The 20311-nt window shown below is 59.8% G+C and overlaps 1 protein-coding gene and 1 long non-coding RNA gene across 4 annotated transcripts in view; one reads left to right on the plus strand and one right to left on the minus strand.

Moving 5' to 3' along the window:
* Positions 1-1575, minus strand: part of PEMT (phosphatidylethanolamine N-methyltransferase) — a 38219-nt gene extending 36644 nt beyond the window's left edge. Inside the window, exon 1 of one of the 3 annotated variants that reach the window (XM_068699871.1) lies at positions 1549-1575. Coding sequence is in view for 2 of the 3 variants with exons in the window: in XM_068699870.1 (XP_068555971.1) it covers positions 1200-1319 (120 nt within the window). In the remaining variant the exon portion in view is untranslated. Of the gene's footprint in view, positions 1-1199; positions 1397-1548 lie in introns of those variants that run through there. The other 2 variants (XM_068699870.1, XM_068699869.1) reach the window with 2 other exon arrangements.
* LOC137865100 (uncharacterized) lies at positions 405-18374 on the plus strand. Its single transcript, XR_011101755.1, has 2 exons — positions 405-545; positions 17772-18374. It is a non-coding gene; the product is annotated as an uncharacterized lncRNA (long non-coding RNA).
* Positions 18375-20311: the final 1937 nt, after the last annotated feature.

Here is a 20311-nt window from a genome sequence, read left to right on the forward strand (position 1 = left end):
AGGACGAAGGGCGAGAGCAAAGGTTGAATTTTACGGGCAGGCACGGGGATCCTCGCATGGGTTCGCCCCCAGAACCTCGACCACCACCGAGTGCCCCCTGGGTGGAGAGCACTGAGCGAAGGGGAGAGCCCCGAAGGCCTCTCCTCACTCCTCACCCTCTGTCCCTATTCCTCCTGTCACCCCCATACAGCCCTTCCCCATCAGACCTCGTCCTTTCAGATCAGGAGGTAACCTGGGCACCGTGAGAGCCCTCCGGGGCCGAACTGTCCGGCCCTGCTTCAATGGCAAAGCCCAGGACCAGGACAGCTTCTTTCCTTCTTTCCTCTTGTTTCTCACAGCGCCAGCACGGCCTGAACAAAAGCTTCTTGACCTACTAACTCCCGGCTGCCAACATCGTTAACATCGCGGCTCAACCTCCTTTTTCTCCTCCTCCTCAGCGACCAAATTCGCTGCTGCTGGCAGCGGGAAGCAGATTGGCCTGTGCCTGGCGTGTGCTTTTCAGGATGAAAGGGGAGCCCATTAGGATGAGCTGTCTCGACAAGCAGGTAACGAGCACAGAACATCCGACTTTGCCCCCATCCTCCCTGACAGGCCATAAATAACCGCGTCCCGGTGGCAAACGCTGCTTGCTGGGATGCTGCAAGGCCCCAAAATCAGGGTGGACGGGAGCTGTATGGCCACACAGGGCTGGCAGTGGCAGCAGGAGGGGTTCACCCCACTAGGTGCTGTAGGGATGTGGCACGAAATGGTGCCTCCAGCAGCAATTAGTGCCGGGCAGGGCCACGGGAAGCACCTCAAGGCCTGTCCACGCGTGGTGCTGAGCATCCCTGCAGGTTTCCAGCAATCTGCCCCAACCCTGAGGGTTTATCACCCATACCCCTGCTCAGGGGGGGACACAGGGCAGGGATGTGATCTCCAGCAGCCCCCAAACCTTCACCATCACCTTCCTCACACAGAGCAGAGTTGGCAGCCCCGCCACAACAGCAGCCACCTTCCCAACCCCATAGATCCCAAAACGACCCCAAACCCTCCACCCCCCTGCCCCACAACCCCCACAACACCCAAACCTCACACAGCACCATCCCACCCCCCTTGCCACGGTCCCCCCGGCCCCCACAGCGGGTGCAGCACGGCGAAGCGAGCCGGGATGGCTTGGGGGCACCCCCATATACCCCCCCCTATAGCTTTTATCCCGGTACCTGCCCGTAGTCCAGGCCTTCCAGCCCTCTGCAGCAATCCCTCGGCCACCACCGCGACCCCGTTCCCCGCCGCCCACCCGCGGGGCCCCGCTCGCCCCCGGGGCCGTCCCGCAGGGACATGACCGGGGCTGGACGGGGGGGGGGGGGGGGGCGGACGGGGCTCGTTTTTTTTCCCCTTTTTTCCTTCCCCACCAGCACCACCAGCACACGGTGGCGGTGCTGGGAAGTGTAGTCCGCCACCAAGAGGACTACAGGGCCCAGAGGACGCCGCGGAGATGGGGGGGGGGGGGGAAAGGCAAGGAGGGAGCGGGGCCATGCCCCCAAAAAAAAGCCTTGGGGGAGCACCCACCGAGCTCGGTGCCTTCGTTTCGGGGGGTTCCCGGCTTGTGTCCGGTTGCCGAGGGGGGGTGGCCGGAGCTGGACGCTCGCTGGACTTCGCCCCGGTGAAGCAAGAAGAAAAAAAAAAAAAAGGGGGGGGGAGAATGGAGATAGGAGGGGGATGGAGGAGAACGGCACCGCCTGCAGCCCCCCGGGGTGGGGGGGAGGTGGGGTTGGGTCCCCTGGGGTCGTGTGGGGGGGACAATGGGGTTGGGGAGGGGGACAGGGGGCTCCGAGACCCCCTGGGATGTCCTGGAGAAGTGGGGGGTGCTGTGGGGGGCAGTGGGAGCCTCGCGGCCCTTTGGGGTCAAATAGATGGGGGAAACGTGGGGCTTGGCAAAGGGCATGGGGTTTGTGGTGTGTCCCGCAGGAGGTCAGTGTTTGGGGCCAAAAGTGGGGGTTTTGGTACAGAAATTGCTGCTGGCGTCGCTGCTTGCTCATCCCAGGGCAAAATTTCAGCCCGGCAGCTCTGGATGTGTTTTAGGGCTGATTCACCGTGCCCCGCGCCCTTCAGCAGGTGGTACTGTTTGTAATGACTGCGATGATGATTCCTGGCGTTATTTCTTTTCTGCTCTCCCCTCCGAGACGTTTCGGGTTGGTGCAGCTGGTGGGGATCGGTCCTGTGTGTAGGAATTCAGGTAGGATCGTCCCTGCGGACCCCAGAGGATCTCTGCGTGGACCTTCCAGTTTGACAGACCTTAATTTGAGAAGAAATACATTTTTTTTCAAAAAGGAGTTTGATGGGAAGGGAGTGTTGTGAGTGAGCTGCAAGCGTCCCCTCCAGAGATCTTTCAGAAGCGGTGGTGGGGAAGGGGATGGGAAATTCGTGCACATTCGCCTGGACAGGCACCAACAACATGCACGAGGGATGGTTCACGTGCAGCCCTCGCTGGCAAAACACCATCCTCTGAGATTGTGCGTGAAAGATGCTGGGACGCCCAGTGACGACCCAGCTCAGTGGGAAACCAGGTTTCTTTATCTCCGCTCATCCAAATCCCTCTCTGCATCCCCATTTCCCTGCCCGCAGGACCAGCTCCTGCACTTTGGACTCTTGCACGAGGCTGGATCCCATCCCGGCCGGGCCCTACGAACGCGATCACAGCAGAAATTGCAGCGCTGGCTGGTTTGGGGTGGGATGCAGACGAAAGCGCTGTGGGTGGGAGCAGCGTTCCCCGAAACGGATTATCTCCAGCTGCTTCCGGCCTCTTCTCCCTGGCGCTGGATAATTTTGCTGCGTTGAGTGTGTAATTATCGCCTCTGCCATCTCCCAGCGCAGGAGGATGTTTGTTTTGCAAGTCCCACCAGCTGGGTCCTTGGGGCAGAGGGGAGGGCGAAGGGGACGTGGTGGGGAGAGCAGTGACGGCAGTGCTCAGAAAAGGGGGAAATGTCTCCCCGGGGAGGGAGGTAGCAGGGAGGAAAGCTCTCCAAACGGGAGAACTTGTCCCTGGCTGGCTGGGAGAGGACAAGGACACCACGGCGGGCTGGGAGGATGATAAAGCTTCTGGGGGGAAACACGGGGCAGGAGCTGAAAGCTCTGACTCTGAGTTTCTTTTTAAACCTTTGGGGAAAACGTGGGGCAGGAGCTGAAATCCCTGGGAAGGAGCTGAGACTCCTCATTCAGGAGAGAAAACGGGGGAGGAAAAGGTAAAATTGTGGGAAAGGAGCTGAGACCTGAAACGAAGAGGAGCTGAATAATAAAGCTTTTGGAGGGAAACAGGGGGCAGGAGCTGAAATCACTGACTCTGAGGTTCTTTTAAAATTGTTAGGAGAAGAATATGGGGCAGGAACTGAAATCACTGGGTAAGAGCTAAAAGTCAGCATTCATGGGGGAGAGCGGGGTTGTCACAAACGTACCCATCCTGTCACCCCACGCTGGGGGGCACCCTGTGCTTCAGGGGAGGGGGGCTGCATTTGGGGCAGGGGTACAGGACCCCCATGCTGCTCCCGCTGCCAAATCCCCTGCTGAGGGGATGTTTTCCCCCGTTATAGGACCGGGGGTGTTTGCAACAGCAGGGCCCCGCCACGCACCGGCCTTGGAAATATCCTGGCAGCTGTGCAGGAGACAAAGAGGGCTTTCTGCAGGGCTGCATCTCCCTTTGTGTCCCCATCCCTCCCCTTCTCCCTGTGGCGTGCCTTTTATCCAGAGCTCTGTTTCCGAGCGCTGAGCTAAGGAAGAGGGCACTGCCCTCCCCGTTCCCGAGTCCCTTCTCAGCTGGAAGCCTCCCAGCGGCCTTTTAAATCCCATCACAGCCCCGAGGGGTCAGCCTCGATGAATGTGGACTTGCAGAGTGCCTGTGAGGGTAGAGAGCACTTAAAGTCATCAGGGAGAGGGGCGAGGAGCTGCCCTGCCGGAGGGAGGATCGATGGTGCGTGGGGTTTGTGCAGCCGCCGTGGCTTCTGCAGGCATCTGCTGCAGCTGCACCGAGGGGTTTTGTGCCTTTTCCTTGCTGATTGTCCGCAGGTCAGCAGTGCATGCATGCAGCAGGCTGGTGAAGGATGCTTGATGTCAGGTTTAGCGGGATGCTGTGGCTCAGCAAGCTGTGGTTTGGCTCAGGAGCATTTCCAAGTCGCTGAGCGCAAGGAGGTGGCAGGAATCCCAGAGCAGGGAGTGCCTTCAGGTGGGTTTCCTTTGGAAACGGGGCACTGGAAAACACCAGCCAAGAGCACGGGTTAATTTTGACTCCTTAGAAGCCCAAGAGAAAGTTTCCAGGCCAAACAATTGACTTCCATGCTGAGAAAAAGGAAAAAAAAGGCACCCACAGCTTTAACACTCCCAGCTGACTTGCTGCCACCCCTTGAGAAGCAGGACAAGCCCATGAGCTCCTCTGCTTGCCTTGAACCTCTTGCAATCCCCTTTTTCCTCATCTCTCCAGCCAAATGAACCAGAATTGATGTTCATCCTTAGGGAGGTTTGGCCAGTAGTGTGGTCACCGGGAAGGGCTGCTTCTGCTGGCAACTGTTTTTTTTCCTACCCGATCCCACCACCCGCTTAGTGCCACCCCAGCCGTGTCCCTCGTTGACAGAGGTCCCATGGGAGCAGCTCTTTCCCCAATTCTTTGTGTCCCTTCCCCGGTGGCTGTGTCATGGCCCATAGCTCAAACCTTCCACGAAGTGAAGCTGACCCCTGCGGGCTTAACCCTCAAAAATCTGCGCGGGTTTGGGACCGGCGGGTCATGCAGATCAAAGCCGGAGCATCAAAACACGCCGTAAACAAACAGGGCTGCACTGCAGAGACAAATAGTGCTGGAACACAGAGCTGAAACCTTGGGCAGGCCAGGCAGCCCCGGGACTGCAGCTGCTCCTGTCCTCCATCAGATAACGTGTTGTCACCGGCGGTGCAATGCTGCAATCCAGACCTGCAATCCTGGTGGAAATCCTCTAGTGTTTGTGCTGGAGGTTAGCTCTATTTATATTCTGATGAATGATTTACTCGAGTAATTGGCACACAGCTCCCCTATTACAGATCATAAAGAATTAATCACAAGATTTTTCAATACTCCCCTATTAATTTTATTAGGCTTGATTGAATGCGGCGGACTGGGAACAGACGGCGTGCGGGTCAGGCGCTGCTCCCAGTTACACCCCAGTTAGTGCTGGGGACTCGCACGGATCCTGAGCCCCGTAAATCTGGAGCTTCAGCTGCTTTGCCTCTGACTGCTCTGACTGCTCCTCACCTCCATGTAAAAGCTGAGGGATGCAGAGGGACCCTGATCAGCTCCACATACCCAAATCCTCCCCAAAAGCTGGGCTGGGGGTGGGCACGATGCGCTTCCAGCTCCGTGCGTCAGCGCGAGCCAGAAACCAGAGCCAAGCGCTTGGGAGCTCGAAATCTACCCCTGGAGCAGTTGTTGAACATCGGCCCCGGGTGGAGAGCTCCTGCAAAGGGGATGCGTGGCGGGGCAGGGGGCTTGTTGCCACCGCAGGCTTGAAGATGCCCGTGCTGGCAGCGGGGCACGTTGCCAGGCATCTCCTCCTCCTTGTCAGGAGCCGGCACAGAGCCACCGCTGGGCGGTCGTGCTGGGGAGGGGGCGCAGCGATGGCACGCGGCGCTGGTTGCCCACGGGGGAGGTTTATAAAAAAAAAAATCGCCATCAAGAAGTCCCGACACCCGCGGGAGCAGCGTGACGCATCCCTGCCCCGAGCCGGCAGCGTAACACAATTAATTCCCCGGCGAAGAAAAATCTGAAAAGCCGCGGAGAACCGGGGAAAACCTCCAAAAATCTTCACGTCGAAGGCTCGCGGGCCTCCGAGTCCTTTCCCTGCTTTTTCGCCCGTGGGTGTTTTTTTGTCGTGCTGCCACTTGTGATGCCCGGTGGGCGCGAGTCGTGATGCAGGGGAGGGGACGGCGCGGGGTGGGCAGCGCTCACCTCCTGGTGAAGCAATTCCCACCGGGCTCCTGATCACTACCCGAGTACTCGGTGGGTATTTACGTGGGAAATTGGGAACTTTGGGGGTAAATGGAGCTGCTCGCCTGAAGCACGGCTTCTCCCGAGCCAGGTTTGCAGAGCGAGGGGCCTGGCACAGCGACAGCCCGCGTCCCCATCTGCTGCCTGGAGCAGCTGTGCTGAAGGGCACCGGGACGTTCCTGCCAGCAGCTCTTGGCAGGAGCCAGCGAGGAAACCTCCCCGCGGGGAGAGCTGAGCCGGGCAGGGCGAATCGGAGAGGCAGCGGAGGACAGAGCAGGAGCCGTCCTTCCTGCAGGCAAAGGGGAACAGCGACGGCTTCCTTGCCTTCACCGTGAAAATATTTTGCACCCTCAAGGTCCTGGCACGGGAACACAGCAAGCGAGACCTGTACAAGGGTCTTGTCAAGCTTCAGTGTGCCACGATGTCCTTGCTTCTGGGCAAGGAGCCCCCCACGTGCTGGGGACCCCCAGCCCAGCCCAACTAAGCCTTATGGGGGAGCTGGGAAGAGCTGGCACGCAAAGCGCACCCTATTTCCAGGGGTTCCCTGCCCCTCGGAGCCAAGCAACATGGGATGGAGCCCTCCGAATGACAGTCAGAGGGGCAGAGCCAACATTTGGGGAAGGTTTCACCGCAGCTCCCCCGCTCCCCGAGGCCGCCTTCATCACCGGCGTGCCTCTAACGAAGCGGAGGCTTTGCTTTCTGGGATCAATGAATCCGCCGCTCGTGACCTGTCTGCTAAGTGGGAAATCAGCTCCCTTCCCTCCCCAAACCCGTCTGAGCTCAGCTCCCAGAGCAGGCTGTGTCCCCGAGGCGCTCCGTGGCGCTTAATTGCAAACCTCTGGCTCTGATGAGGGAGCAGCAGCCCCCTCGCCGCCGCAGCGAGGAGGAGATTTCGGGGCTTTGGGGGCAGAAATTCTCCCCGAGCTTTCTCTTCTCCTAAATGCCCTGATCCTGCACGGCCGGCTGCAGGGTTTATTGCCACTCTGCTCTCCCCCTAAGCCCTAAATCCCCCAAACCGTTTAAATCCCTCCAAAGCCCCTTCCGCGGGGACTAATGCTTTAAGGCGAGCTGGCTTCCCGAAGCAGGAGGCAGCTGCAAAGGTCACTGCCACCCCGTCACCTGGCCACAAACACGTCCCACACCCCAGGCACCCCATTTCCCTGTGGGTCCATCCCCATGCAGCCGCTTGGTGGGCACAGGACAGCTTTCCCCGTGCCTCCAAGTGACTCCGTGCGCCCCCAGCACCTTTTCCCATATGGTGCATGAATCCGAAGCTGAACCAGGCTCTGAAAAACTCCTCCAGGCATCTTCATCCTGGGGGTGCTGCGTTGCTCCAGGCACACAGCGTGTTATTAGGGTGACCCCATGAGCAGAGCAGGCAGGTGTCGGAGCCAAGCCACCTAATGGTCCCCGCAGCAGGGGGACCCCAAGCAGCCCTGCTCTCAGCCCTGGCACCCAGGAGCGCCACGGAGATCAAAAACCCTCATCCAGGACCCGGCAGGGGGACAAAGCCGGTGGGGGGGATGCTTCATGCTGTGTCTTACAGCCCCCACAGCAGGCACCCAGCGCCACGGAGAGCCAGGCTCAGAGCCTGTCGGGGCCAGCAGCCCCTCCCCAAATAGTCCCTAAAAGCTGCGTGGGTGCTGTGCCACCTGGGGCTTAAAGCACCCCAGGCCCCCCGGGAAGGGCGACGTGCAGATCTGGGACAGAAATGTGCTCGTGGGGGCGAGGGATGAGGGCTCCCACTGGGGCAGGCAGGTTTATCCCCAGGAAGCACGGAGTTGGCTATAAATACCTCCTCGGAGCATCGCTCCCCCTCCTCTTTGATGTGCTGCTATTTACTTCAAACCCGCTCCCGCTGCTGTTATTTTTATCTTCTCTCCTCTCCCCTCTGATTCACAGCTGTTTACGAGCCGAAATGTCTCAGAAGGGAAGCGGGGAGAAGCTTGGGGACCCCGGGACAGCAGAAACCCCATAGCCAGCCATGTCCCCTGCCCTGTCGTGGCTCCATCCAGCAGCAGGAGAAGGACAAAATCTCTGCCCCGTGGGGGTCCCCACAGCTCCTGTGCTGACTCTGGGACCAGGAGCTGATGGACGGGGGTGAGCTGAGAAACTCAGAGCTGAAACCATGCTCACAATGCACCCACGGCTGGTTGGGATCCAGAGGGATTGTAAATTCCCCGGGGGCTCACCCTGCAGGGGTCTGCGTGGTTTTGAGTCCCATCCCCAGCAATCTCGCACTGCTTTTGCAGCCCAGCCCCGGCACGGCTCTGCTGCCAGCAGCAGCAGGTGAAGGAGCCCAGCAGAGCCCTTCCCCACCCTCTCCCTGGTGTATCCCAAGGGCTTTTTACTCCACTGTCCCCTAACCTTCAGCCAGAAACTGTTCTCAGCCGGGAGAAACCAGTCCTGCTTGGCCACGGACCGGCACGGAGCGCTGCAGCCGTGCCAGCTCCCCCAGACATCCCCAAACTGGTGCCTGGTCACCAGACAGCCGGTCCCTGGAGGATCCGTGTGGCAGGCGACCAGAAGCATCCTTCACCCACAGGGGACAGGGCTAATAGGGTGTCCTGCCGCTCTTCAGCCACCTGCGTTTATTGCCTTTGCAAGAAATCGGGCAGCTCTGCGCCGCCAACCCCCCTGCCAGACCCCGAGAAAACCAGGCAAGCGGTTCAGAAATTAATGGAAGTGGAAAAACCGTGAGCAGACAGGCCCAGACGAGCTTAATTCCCTTAAATGAATTAAAAATGCATTGCCCCTCGCTGCTGGCAGTCCCGGCAGCAGAGGTAGGGAGAGCTGCGAGCACCAGCACCCTGTCACCCCCTCCTCACCCTGCCAAAATCCTGTCCCCAGGGAGCCCTGCCACCCCCTGTGTGGGCACCCCAGGAGGGGGGGACACTGCTGGGTGCCAGCTCAGGAGTTTTCAGGGAAAATAATTTGTTGGAGCCAACCTTTTGGTTCTGTTCCATAACCTTTTTGGCAAGATGAAGGATAAATGAACACAAAAAGGTCTGTGTGGTCGAAAACGGGGCCTGAAAAAAGAGGTCTGGGTTTTTCCTTCCCACTGAACCAAAGCCCCTGCAGCAGGCCGGGAGGTATTTAACCACCTTGTTTAAGGTTTAAGGCGTTTAATCCCCTTGTCTCTACAGACAAGAGGCCCCTCAGGCTGTCCCTGTTCCCTCTGCTGCATCTCTCCTTTTTTCACACACCCGCGGAAGCCAGAAACTGCCTGGAAGCACCGAAACCCCAAAGTCCCCTTTGCCAGGATGTGGGGCTGCAGCACCAATAATTTGCCTTTTTTTTTTTTAATTTTTTATTATTTTTTTATCCCCCAGATCCCTGTAAAGGGGAGAACAGCCTCGGCTGGAAGGGCTCGACGCGCAGCGGTGCCGTCTGTCGGGGCGGATGTTTTGGGTTTGTTGCTGCTGCTGGGGAGCCACGCTCACCCTTGGGGCCCCGTTTGGACATCGGCAGCTGGGGGAGAAATTGGAGTCCAAAGGGCAGGGGGGGAAGGAGGAGAGGCTGGAGCCCTCCTGCAGAAGGGGACGGATCCCTCACCCAGCCCCGGTGGGGGCCGGCGACGAGGAGGCTTCTCCAGCGGATGGGTTTAGCGGGGTCTGCAGCGAATTCTTCAGCGTGGGGAAAGTTTGGAGTCCCGATGAGCTGCTCTTCTCCAAGGTCTGCTCCAGCCCAGACGGGCAGGCGGCCAGGGAAGCCTCCTGGCCGGGATTGCGCAGGAGGTCACGGCCGTCCCTGCGGGCTCCGCAAGCCGGAGCCGGCGAGGAATGATGCTGGGCGCTGGGAAATGGCTCGCCTTGGCTCCTCGCTGGTGCCCAACCGTGTCGTGCTGGGCTGCAAACAGTTTGTTTTCCCCCTCTCCGTCACGTTGCACCACAACAGAGTAACTCAAGATGCTCGCAAAGTGCCAGGCACAGACCCCTGGGGCACAGCATCCGTGGGTGCAGAAGGCGCAGGGATGGGGTACGAGGCTGCAGCTGCACAGCTGGAGAAGAACATCTTGGGGTTTCCTTATCGGCCCCAAATCCAGCCCGGCAGGGTGCTGGTGCAGGGAGGCTGCCTGCAATCCATCACCTCTCTGACCGCCGTGTTGAGAGGAAAATGGGCTCGGGGGCACGCAGGACGGGTTTAGGGCGCGCTCTCCCTGCTTGGCTAAAATGACACTAATTAAGCCCCTTGCAGCGTGCAAAAGCTATTCCTACAGGGCAGACAATTAACCTTGAAACTTGGCTTTTAGTGCTTGGAGGGGAGCAAATTTTTCATCCTGTTATTTCCCTGTGCTATTAAGCTAATCCTAGAAACCGCGAGGGAGAAACAACATCACGCGCTCGCCGCCCTCAGCCGTGCCGGGCGAAGCCTGCAGCCCCAATCCTCTCCTGGCCAGCACGATTTGGTTTTCACCAGGATTTCCAACAGCACGAATGCTTTGGCCAAGTGGTGTGGCACAGCAGGGCCGTGGCACTGCGTGGTTATTATGGCCAGAAGTAAATCCAGCCCTATCCAAGCACGCAGGACGCGGTGTGTCCCCGGCTCTCCAAGGCTGCAGCGTCGCAGCCCAGCTCTGCACCGAGCTGCTGGCAGCTTGGTTTTCCTGGAGGAGGAAGGGAAGGAAGGGAGAGGTGAGGAATGGGGGAAATTCGGCCAGGGAAGGTTATGGGATGGGTCCCCCAGCGCCCTTCTTGTACAACAAAGCTGATGGCAGCACCGATCGTGCCTTCAGCACGGGGCTGCACCGCAGAGGCGAGGGGAAAGGGAGGATGGAGCCATGAAACCTCACCATGGGCTGCTGCTCAGGCATGCCAGCACATGATGCAGCGTGCTTAAGCACTGATTAAAAAATAAAAACAAAAATAAACCCACCAACAACCTGAGGACATCTGCTGCAAGACGCAGGGGGCAGAAGCTGAGGGGAACGGAGCCCCCTGTGCATTAGCAGAGATGCTCTTTGCGGTCCTGTCGGGTGCTCCTCGCCTCCTGGGGCAGAGGCAGCTGCCCAGGGGAGGTCTCGAGGGTCTTTGGGGTGGGGGAAATGGGTGAAAGGCCTTGGGGAGGGAAGTGGGAGCGTGCGCTGGGGGTGCAACACCAGGAAAAGTCAACGCTGGACACGTGCCCAAGCCAAGCGGCGAGCTGCAAGCAAAATGCACCCGGGGTGCTGAGCACTAGGTGATTGATTTAGAGAATGCAAATCATTTCCCCGTGGCTGTAATTAATCTCAATTAATACTTAGGCAGGAAAACCTTTTTCCCTGTGGTCAATCGCAGGTTGAAGCCTCCTTTTCCCCACCAGAAAGCTGCTCCTGTTCGGCTGCGAGGGGAGCGGCGGCAGGGAAGGGCCAGCCCCATGGGGCCAGCCCCACCTCTGGGGATGAGGGTGGCAAATCCTGGCGATGTCCCCGTCAGGGAACAAGGGAAGATGCTCAGGACACGATGCTCCTGGTGGCAACAGTGCCACAAGGGAACAACCAAGCCCTGGTTTTTGGTTGTACCCAGGTGCGATGGAAGAAGCTGCGCCCCAGGGGCCCCAGCTGGGTGCCGGGGCGATGCAGCAGCAACCTTCCCCCCAAAAAAAAAAGCCGTGGAGCAGCCCACGGTGTTGAGACTGCCACCGAGACGAGCGAGGCACAGGCGGAAAGGCTGCCAAGCCAGCCGCGAGACAGGTTTTCCCCACGGGGAGTTTTAATTCCATCCTGCTCGCTGGGCTGGCGTTATCTGCGGCAGGCAAAGCCTCCTGCGCACAGCCGCCCCCCAGGTGCTCCTCCAACCATCCAGCCTCCAACCCAGGGATGGATTCAGCCCTCCTCCCACCCTCAGGACCTGCAAATCTCCCCCCTGACCCTGGGCGAGCTCAGCCCTGCTTGTTCAGCCCCTGCTGCCGGGCTCAGCACCCTGCCACAGCAGCCAGCCCCCACCTGCGAGCCCAGCTTGCTCTGCTAATTGCCTGGCCTCGCAATCGGAGCACGGAGGGCTGCAGCAGCTCCTCCAGGAGCCATTTTGTAAGGGGGGTGCCTCTGCGAAGTGCCGTTTCCCTGAAATGGCCCGTTTTTAACTGCTTCCCTCGTTTCTCGTAGGGGGGGGTGCGTTACGGGGGATGGATAAGGCGACGGCAAGGAGAGACGCACCGTGAAAGCCGGTCTGCTGCTAAATCTGCTGGAAAAAAAAAAAGAGAAAAAAAAAAAAAATGATGCTGCAAAGTGCTGCTGTGGTCGTTTAGTCATTTGTCAGCCTGGCTGAGGGGGGAGCGGTGCTGCCTGTGTGGTTTTTCTCCATTTGTGTGCCCGGAGAAGGGGCCGCAGAGCACCGTGAGCGGCACCGTGCCCCCGGTGCGCACAGGGCTGGGGAAAGGAGGCTGAGAGAGCCCCGCCAGGAGTTTTTCCTTTTTTTTTTTTTTTTTTTTGGGTGACTTTTTTGGCTTGTCTGCCTCATCCTCCCATCTGCGGCGTGACGCTCGGCTCCTCTGCTTCTCCAGGGTTCCTGCGGAGGCAAATTCAGCTCCTGCTGCCTCGCAGCTTCTGCCTCCCCAAGAAGCGTCTCCAGGAAAGACGCTTCCACAGCAGCCCCGTTGCCTCTTGCAGCTAGCTCTCATGGGTGGCTTTTATTAAAAATAAAAAAAAAATAAAAAAAATCGAGTAGGTGCCTGGGGAAGCAGATGGGACCGGCTTCTCCTGCCTGCTGTAAATCAGCGAGGAGCTTTTCAGGTTCCCCTGCTCGGGGAGCGGGGCTGGGGGGCTGCAGCCGCCAGGAGAAGACAAAGCGACCCGCTGCGTCCATCCCGCAGAAGTGGCAGGGCCCTAATGGGGTTGCTAAATCACGGAGGTACTTGGGAGCGTCCTCCCGAGGCGTAAATCAGCCCCGCTGAAATCAGCTGCCCGCCCCGCTGATTTATGCCGGGGGAAGGGGGGAGATGCTGGATGGTTCCTGCGAGCAGCCCTGATCCCCCCGAGCCGAGGCAGGTGGCCACAAATCGTCCGGCAGAGAGGGAAATAACTCAGCAGCCCCGGCTGGGAGATGAGGGAAAAGTGGGAAGTCAGTGGGGTTAGGGGTGGTGGAGGACTGGGTTTCACAACCCACTGGTCCTCCCCAGCTCGGCTGGAGGCTGGGTTTCTCCAGGATGTGTTTCTTTTTTGGATGGGGGAATTAGCCACGAGCTGGGGCTGCGCTTTTGGAGCGTTTTTGGTGCTCGCAGCTGCAATCCAGGGGCAGCAGAGCCAGAGCCACTGCGTCCTTGGGTGATGCTGGCCCCAACCTGTGGAGGAGCTTGGGCTTCCACCACAACCCCCGGGCTGGCTGCTGAATTTCTTTCCCCCCCTTTTGCAGCAGGAACAGCCGTGTTGCCCCCAGCACCCTGCACAGCGTGGGCACGCTGTGCGCTCGCGGGCACGGTCAGGACGCGGCTCCCAGGGCTCGTTTCTGTCCCTGTGCTGCTTTACAGCACCACAAATCACCACGGCGGGATGCCAGCCCCTGGAAATACCTGTATCAGGCAGGTATAAGCCGCGTGTTTTCATCCCCAGACGTGGGGAGTGGAGCTCAGCAGCTGGTGCCAAGAGCTGCCAGCCGCTCGCTGTGCTCCTGGTGGCACCCGGGCAGGGCTCAGCTTGGCACCGTGGCCGTGCCGGAGGGGATAACACCCAGCATGCTGCCTGCAGCCTGACATTTATGGGTTTTCCTGAACCCCCTGGCCATGCTGCAGCCCCACAGCAGGCTGCTGCTCCCTGCCCCTGCCTGCAGCCCCCAGGCTCTGCTGCCCGGGTGCTGCCCCAAAGCCGGGCAGAGGCTGCCACTTAGTGTCGGGAAGGGAGCACGGCTGCTGCTGCACCCCGTGCTGCAGGCGAGGAGCCTGTGGTTTGGGGACCAGCCTCGCCTGGGGGGGTCCCAGCACCCCAAAAATCCAATTTAGGTGGTCCCGGCTCCAGCCGTACCTGCCCCGGCTGCACAGCGCGGTGCTGGGCTATACTGGGATGCACTGGGCTGTGGCACCAGAAAGGGGGAAAAATTGCTGGCAAGGAGCGCAGGCGATGCGGGATGGATCAGAGAGAGCGAGCAGCAGGCTGGGGTTGGGGCAGAGCTCCCCATCCCTCAGCCTCTTGGGGAAACTGAGGCAGGGAGCAGCAGGGCAGGGCCGGGCAGCTCCCCCTGCCCCAAATATTCCTGCTCCTTCCCCTCCTTACGGCCTCGATTCCCTGGAGACCGCGGTGGCGGGGCGTCCTTCCCCCGCGCTGCTATATTAGCTTAATAGCATTTTTCCACTCCATTTGAGAGGGGAATTTACAATGATCTCCGATTAGGATTGCCTTGTCAGCGCCATACGTCTGCCACTCTGCCCTGTTCGGCTCGGGGCCGCGGGGGCAAACTGCCCTCCTCCTGCCCGCTGCTGTGTGAAAACCTCCAGCTCCCCGTGCCCCCTTTGTGCTTGCTAAAGAAATTGGGATTGGGAGGCAAGCGACGCCCCTGCCTCTTTTTTTGGCTACCCACCTTGCCCCGGGGATGCTCGCAAAGCTGGCCAAGGACTCTTGCAAGCTTTGCTCGTGGTTCTGCTCGCAAACCCTGCTTGTCCTGCTTGGAAGTGCTGCTTGGGGTCGTGCCTGCAAACCCTGCTCAGGGTTTTGGTTGCAAACCCTGCCCGGGGTTGTCCCCACACCCGCAGAGCCCCTGCTCCCAAACCAGCCCAGGCAGCCCCATCCCTTCTCCTCGCCCGGTGCTGCCTCTGCTCTTCCTCCGTCTCTGCCACAGATGGGTCTGGGATCACTTACCAATTAGTGTGACCTGCTCATTAAAGCTCATTATCTGCCAGTGTGAACTTGGACAGGGTTGTGAGGGCTTGGCGGGGGATCAAAACCTTCCTCCTTTCCAACTGTGTCTTGCTCACCTCCCCCTGCTCCGGGAGCAGCCCCGTGGCCGTGCCAGGAGCCTGGGGGATGCCCTACAGAAGGAGAAGGATCCTACCTCAGCCCACTGCCCCCTGCCCGTGCTGGGGTCGGGTCTCTGGGCTGCACCCACGCTGTGCCGGAGCAGGAAAGTGCCTGGATCTTCAATTTGAGGCTGGGGAAACGCAGAGATAAATGGCTGGGTGGAAGAAAAGAAAAAGCAGAGCAGAAAGAAATAGGGCACGAGTGGTTGGGAACGGCCTGGGCTGGTGGTGGTGGCCCCGGGTGATGCCCCAGCCCCGGCACAGAGCTGGCAGCAGTGGGGAAATGCCAGGAGGCAGCTGCAGTGGCTGCAGCCCCCAGCTGGTTTCTTCTCTATGTGCTGTGCCATCAGAGGGACAGGTCCTTGTGGGGACGGAGCCCTCGCTTCATGCCACGGGGTCCAGCCCTGGGTATCCCGCACCTATGAGCCAAAGTCTTTGCAGGCTGGGAAAATCAACCCCAAATGCAGCCTGGTTTTATAAAAGCAGCATGAGAGGGAGCCGTGACTTTCCCAGTGCCTCCTTCTCCTTTTTTCCCAAAGCCGTCCTTCCCCGGGGAGTCACCAGGTCTGGCTTTCATTAGCGACAGAGCGCGTTTTGGTGAGCGGCTCTTGTCAATATTGATTAAACTCCATCTTCCCCTGTGCGCAGAAACCCTCCTGCGCTCCCTTCAGCGCTGCCATCCTAAAATAACCCAGTAACAAGACCTTGCTTAACCCTTCCTTCCCTCTCCAAAAATCCACCCCGGGGGTGAAATCTCCCCCCCTAACTGCTCCTTTGTTCCCCTATCGCGCGGAGCCACCCAGTCAGGAGGCAAAAATCCACCAGGCAGTGGAAAGCAGCTGGTCGAAGTTCAAGCCAAACAGCCTCAGCTTGCGCGAGCCAGGGCTTTAACACGGGCCAAGCTGGGAAGGCTGCGCCTGCATCATTAACAAAATCCCCGGCAAATGCTCCCGGTGGCACCCAACCAGCTCTCCGGGGCCGCAGATTGTGCCCAGGAGTGTATTCTTCCCCCAGCTCCTCCTATTGCCAGGGTGCTTTTCACGGCAGACATCAGCGTGCCTGCATCCCCCGCTGGCCGGGATTAGCTGCCTCTGTTCTTGCTGCCAATTACTGGCAGCAGAGCTGCCGCGGGGATGGGGAGCGCGCGCCGGGTTGCCACCTTCCCGGCCCTAATGACGTGGGGCTGCGCAGGCTGCAGCCACAGCTCGGCTCCCATGCGGGTGAGAAGAGGGGAAATCAGCCCCAAACCCTGCTTTCCTGAACCCCAAATCCTTCGCACCTTGCTGCTGGAGGCTTGTAGGGTCCCCGTTTTGTAGGGTCCCAGATCTCCAGATCTTGGGGCGCATCCGTGGCGACTTGGAGACCCCCCCACCCCTACCCTGTGCGCACAGGAGCGGAGGCAGCGCGGGGCTTGCAGGCGGCAGACCACACTCAGCTGCTGGTGAATGCTCTGAGATTTCACGCTGCGAGAGGAATGAGCAGATAATAGGATTTGCTGTCTCTTCAAAGGGCGTGCGAGCCGGCCCCCGCGCTGAGCAGCGCCCCGGGAAGAGCTGCGGGGCAGATCCCGCTGCCACGCTGGGGATGCTCCGAGCTGCGGAGGTGACACCGGGGTGTGCCGAGGGCCCTGGGGTGTTTGCGTGGGGTCCCCCTGCGTGGAGGTAAACCTGGGACCGAGTCCTGCGAGGGCACGGGGCTGGTGGGCACGGTGCTGCCCGGCCAAAGCAGCGCCACGGGGTTTTCCCCTGACATTTTGGAGCGAAAGGGGGACGTGAAAGGCTGGCGATGCCACACCAGGAGCAAAACAAAGCGCCCCCACCTCCACCAACCACCCCGATGCGGTGCTTTTGTGCCATGAAGAGCTGCCAGAGCACACCCAGGGCACACCGAAGGCACGGGGGGCTCACACCTCTCCGTCTGCACGCGCACAGCCCGGGGCACTGCACCCACCCCCGGCACCTCTCAGACCCAAAGCTCCCCACGGGGCGAGCCAAGAGGCCGTCAGGAGGCTCCTTTGAAGAGCTCCCCCCCATCCCCGCGTCCCTGCTCCATTTCTCCTCGGATGGCTTATCAGCAGTGACTTTCCCGACAGCAATCGATAGAAAACATTTTATCGCCTTCCCAGGCGGCAGGATCCTTGGAGTGGCTCTGATTTCTGTTTCTATGGTGACATCTTCCGGGCTTAGGAAAGATCTTGCCTTTCTTGGTTGTTGTTGGGTGGTGGAGATGGTGTTGGGGGGGGGAGCCGGCGCTGCGTTTTGTGTTGTTGTAGGTTTTCCCTTTTTTTTTTTTCGTTTTGTTTTTGCAATGCCTTTTTTTTAATATATATACCTCCTTCTCGGCGTAACGAGGAAGCCACGAGCCAGACAAACGCGATGCCCGCAGCGCTGCTGCTCGCTGGGAGGGGCCCCGGGGCAGCTTTCATCCCCGAAACGCTCGGCAGCCTCGCAAACCTCCTGGGGCTCGGGCACACGTCCCGGGGCTGCCCCCTCTTCCCCTCGCCCCTGTCCCTTTTCCTCCGGGCTTCCCCTGCCTGGCCTGGAAAAAGCCGCTTGGCCTCGCAGCGGGGATGGCCTCGAGCACCAGTGGTTTCTCGGGGCTCTTTGTAGCACTCCCTATTTTGCTCCTCGGCGCTGCTCCCTCCTCTTTCCCATCCCTTTCTTCCTCCCATCGCCTGGATGGAGGAGGAGGAGGGTGGAGGAGGATGAAGAGGGTGTTTGCCACCCTGCCCTGCCGTCGGAGGGGATGCGGTGGTGCTGGGACACGATCCAAGAGGTGAAGGGGACCCCAGGCTTCTGGTGTTTGTGCCGAGTTCCCAGCCGTTGAGGATCTGCCTAATTAATTCCTGCCCCGTTCCCTCCGTTAGGGCTGACTTTGCCCCACGGATGGAGCTGCCTCTTGCTTCCTGCCCCTGCCAGAGCAGCCCCGGGAGCTCCGGCTGGAAGATGGACGGGCACCGGCTGCTCCAAGTCCCGGCACGGGGATGCCTTTAGGAAATTTGCCCCCAGCTCCTCAGCCCTCACAGCCTGGGAAGCACCAAACCAGCACCGCCGAGCCCCCGCTGAGCCCGTGTCCTCGCTGCCAAGGGAGCAGATATCCAGGGTGGACCCCTCCCAGGCTCCCCAAAAATCCCGGTTGCATTTGGCACGCAGCAAAACGGGGAGGTCGAGCACTGCGAGGGGACCCCGTGCACCTCCCTGCCTGACAGCGGCCACCTCGCAGCACCCGGGGACGCGTCACGAGGGCTGGCACAAGGGCAGGCAGCGGCGCTGAGCAGCTGGGAGGGCCGGGGTTTTGCTGACGGCTTCGGTGCAGGCTGCCAGAGGTGGGTTTGAAAGGCATTGTCGGCTTGGCAGCGCTCTGCCCGCACCTTTCCCGGAACGAGCGAGCTGCACCGTGCTGTTCGGATAATGCTTCTCGGTGGCGCATCCTCCTGCCTGCCCCAAAAAAATAAATACATGAAATAAAAGCGAGGTTTCTATATTATTTTTTTTTCATGATGGGGAACTCCAGCGCTCAGGAAGTTGGAACTGACAGCAAGGGGATTGCTCCTCGCCTCGGGCACGGACCCAAAGCACTTAAAAGCGAGGACAGGAGTGGGTGATGGGGGCCTGCCACCACCCTGCCCAGCAACGAGGAACGCGCCGCCTGTGACACTGATCAAAAAACCTGCATATTTCAGCTCCGCACCATGCCCTTATCTTTGACCCCAAATAAAAATTCCTCCTTGCTCAGCGATCTCCAAACACAAAATTATCTGCGTGTGCATTAATGCCACGTATCAATCAACTTCAGATGCAAATCGGCACAAGCGCTCGTCCTTAATTTTACCATAAAAGGATCGTTCCGTGCCAGGCACCTCGCTCGCCATCATCCCAGGGAACGATCAGCAAATCCTCTCCTGGCCATTGAGGACTGCTTGGATCCTCGGCTCCTCCTAATGGGAACAAGCTGGCCAGTTCCTGAGAAAGGGCAAAGCGCAGGGGCCGCAGAGGAGAGCTGCACGTCCTCTCCTCGCCCCCGGCTCGCAGCCTGCCTCCGAGAAACGCCCTCGTTTCTGGAAGCCGGGGGAAGGCGAGTGCTGATGTTTTGGGATTTGGTTGGGAGAGCTGCGACGGGACGAAACCCTCTCAGTGTCCCCGCGGTGGTGGCAGGGAGCAGCAGCATTTTTGGCTGCCCTGCGGTGCCTGCAGCCCTTTGCCCCTGGCAGCGGTGCTCCTCGATGGGAATCCCTTTTTTTTTTAGGAGGAGCTGAGGGTAATTAGGGATTTGCAGCGCTGGGCGCTTTCTGCAAGGCTTTTTCTTGCTTTTTACTAAGAAATTGGGGGGGGAGTTAGTGGTAAAAGGCGCTGTGCAAGCGAAAGGAAAACACCAGGGAGTGCTTGTTGGAAGTGCCAAGCACCAGACCACATGAGAGACGTCTTTCCAGGTTACAGCAAGAGTGCAGACAGACAGACAGACAGACAGCAGAGCTCTGAGAGGGGACAAGATGAGCATCTGCAAGAGTTTTGGCGAGGCAAAAAGCTTCAGGCACGTGCCAAGGAGCGAGCGAGCCCCCTTGGTGCCTGCCCCACCGCCGGCACATGCAGCTCAGCCACCGGGCGCTGCGTTTGACCCATTCCCATCCTGACCCACGCTGGCAGCTCCTCGGTCCCGCTCACAGCCCGAACCCAGAGCCCGGCAGCGTCACGCCACGGGCCCAGCTGAATTTCCGCCCTGTGCCCGAGGAACAATGGCCCGTGTGTCCCTCGGAGGCTCCTCCTGCCGGGCCGTGGCCGCCCTGCGAACACGCGCCCCGTTGTTGGGCTTGGCGGGGCCGTGGTGGAGCTGCAGGTATTTCCTGCCATCCGCCTCCATCCGTGCCCCGCCGGCCCCTTGGGGACACGTTGCTCCAGCCCCCGCAGCAACCCGGGACCCCCAGGGACCTGGCACCCCCTGGGGACATCGCGGAGGTTGCCGTGCCCCAGCAGGCAGGTGGCCCTGCTCCAGAGGGACACCAGCAGCCAAGCAGCTCAGCACCACCTCCCCCCCCCCCTGCTATGCACATCCTGCTGGAAAAGATTTCCCTTCTGCGGTTCCAAGTCCCAGCTGAAATGAGGCTAAAAAACGTGCAAAACGCTGTTTTCTCTTCGTTTCCTTTGTGCGTTTCACAGCATGTTCTGCAAACAGGGCACTTCCTCATAGTTTTGCTTTGGCTCTCGCGCGCAGGAATAAGAGAGGCTTTTATTTTACCAGGAGAACGGGATTACAAATTAGCAGCTGGGCTGAAAGAGCCCAGGAGCTCCCTGTTAAAATACCTGCACGAGCTGCTGGGGCCGAACCCGGGCGTGAGCTCCAGGGGCCACAAGCACGGTGGGGGGGTGCTGGGTGCCCCCCTGCTTGGTGCAGAGCGGGTGCTGGAGGCTG

This window comes from Anas acuta, chromosome 15 (assembly GCF_963932015.1).
Source record: "Anas acuta chromosome 15, bAnaAcu1.1, whole genome shotgun sequence".
NCBI lineage: Eukaryota > Metazoa > Chordata > Aves > Anseriformes > Anatidae > Anas > Anas acuta.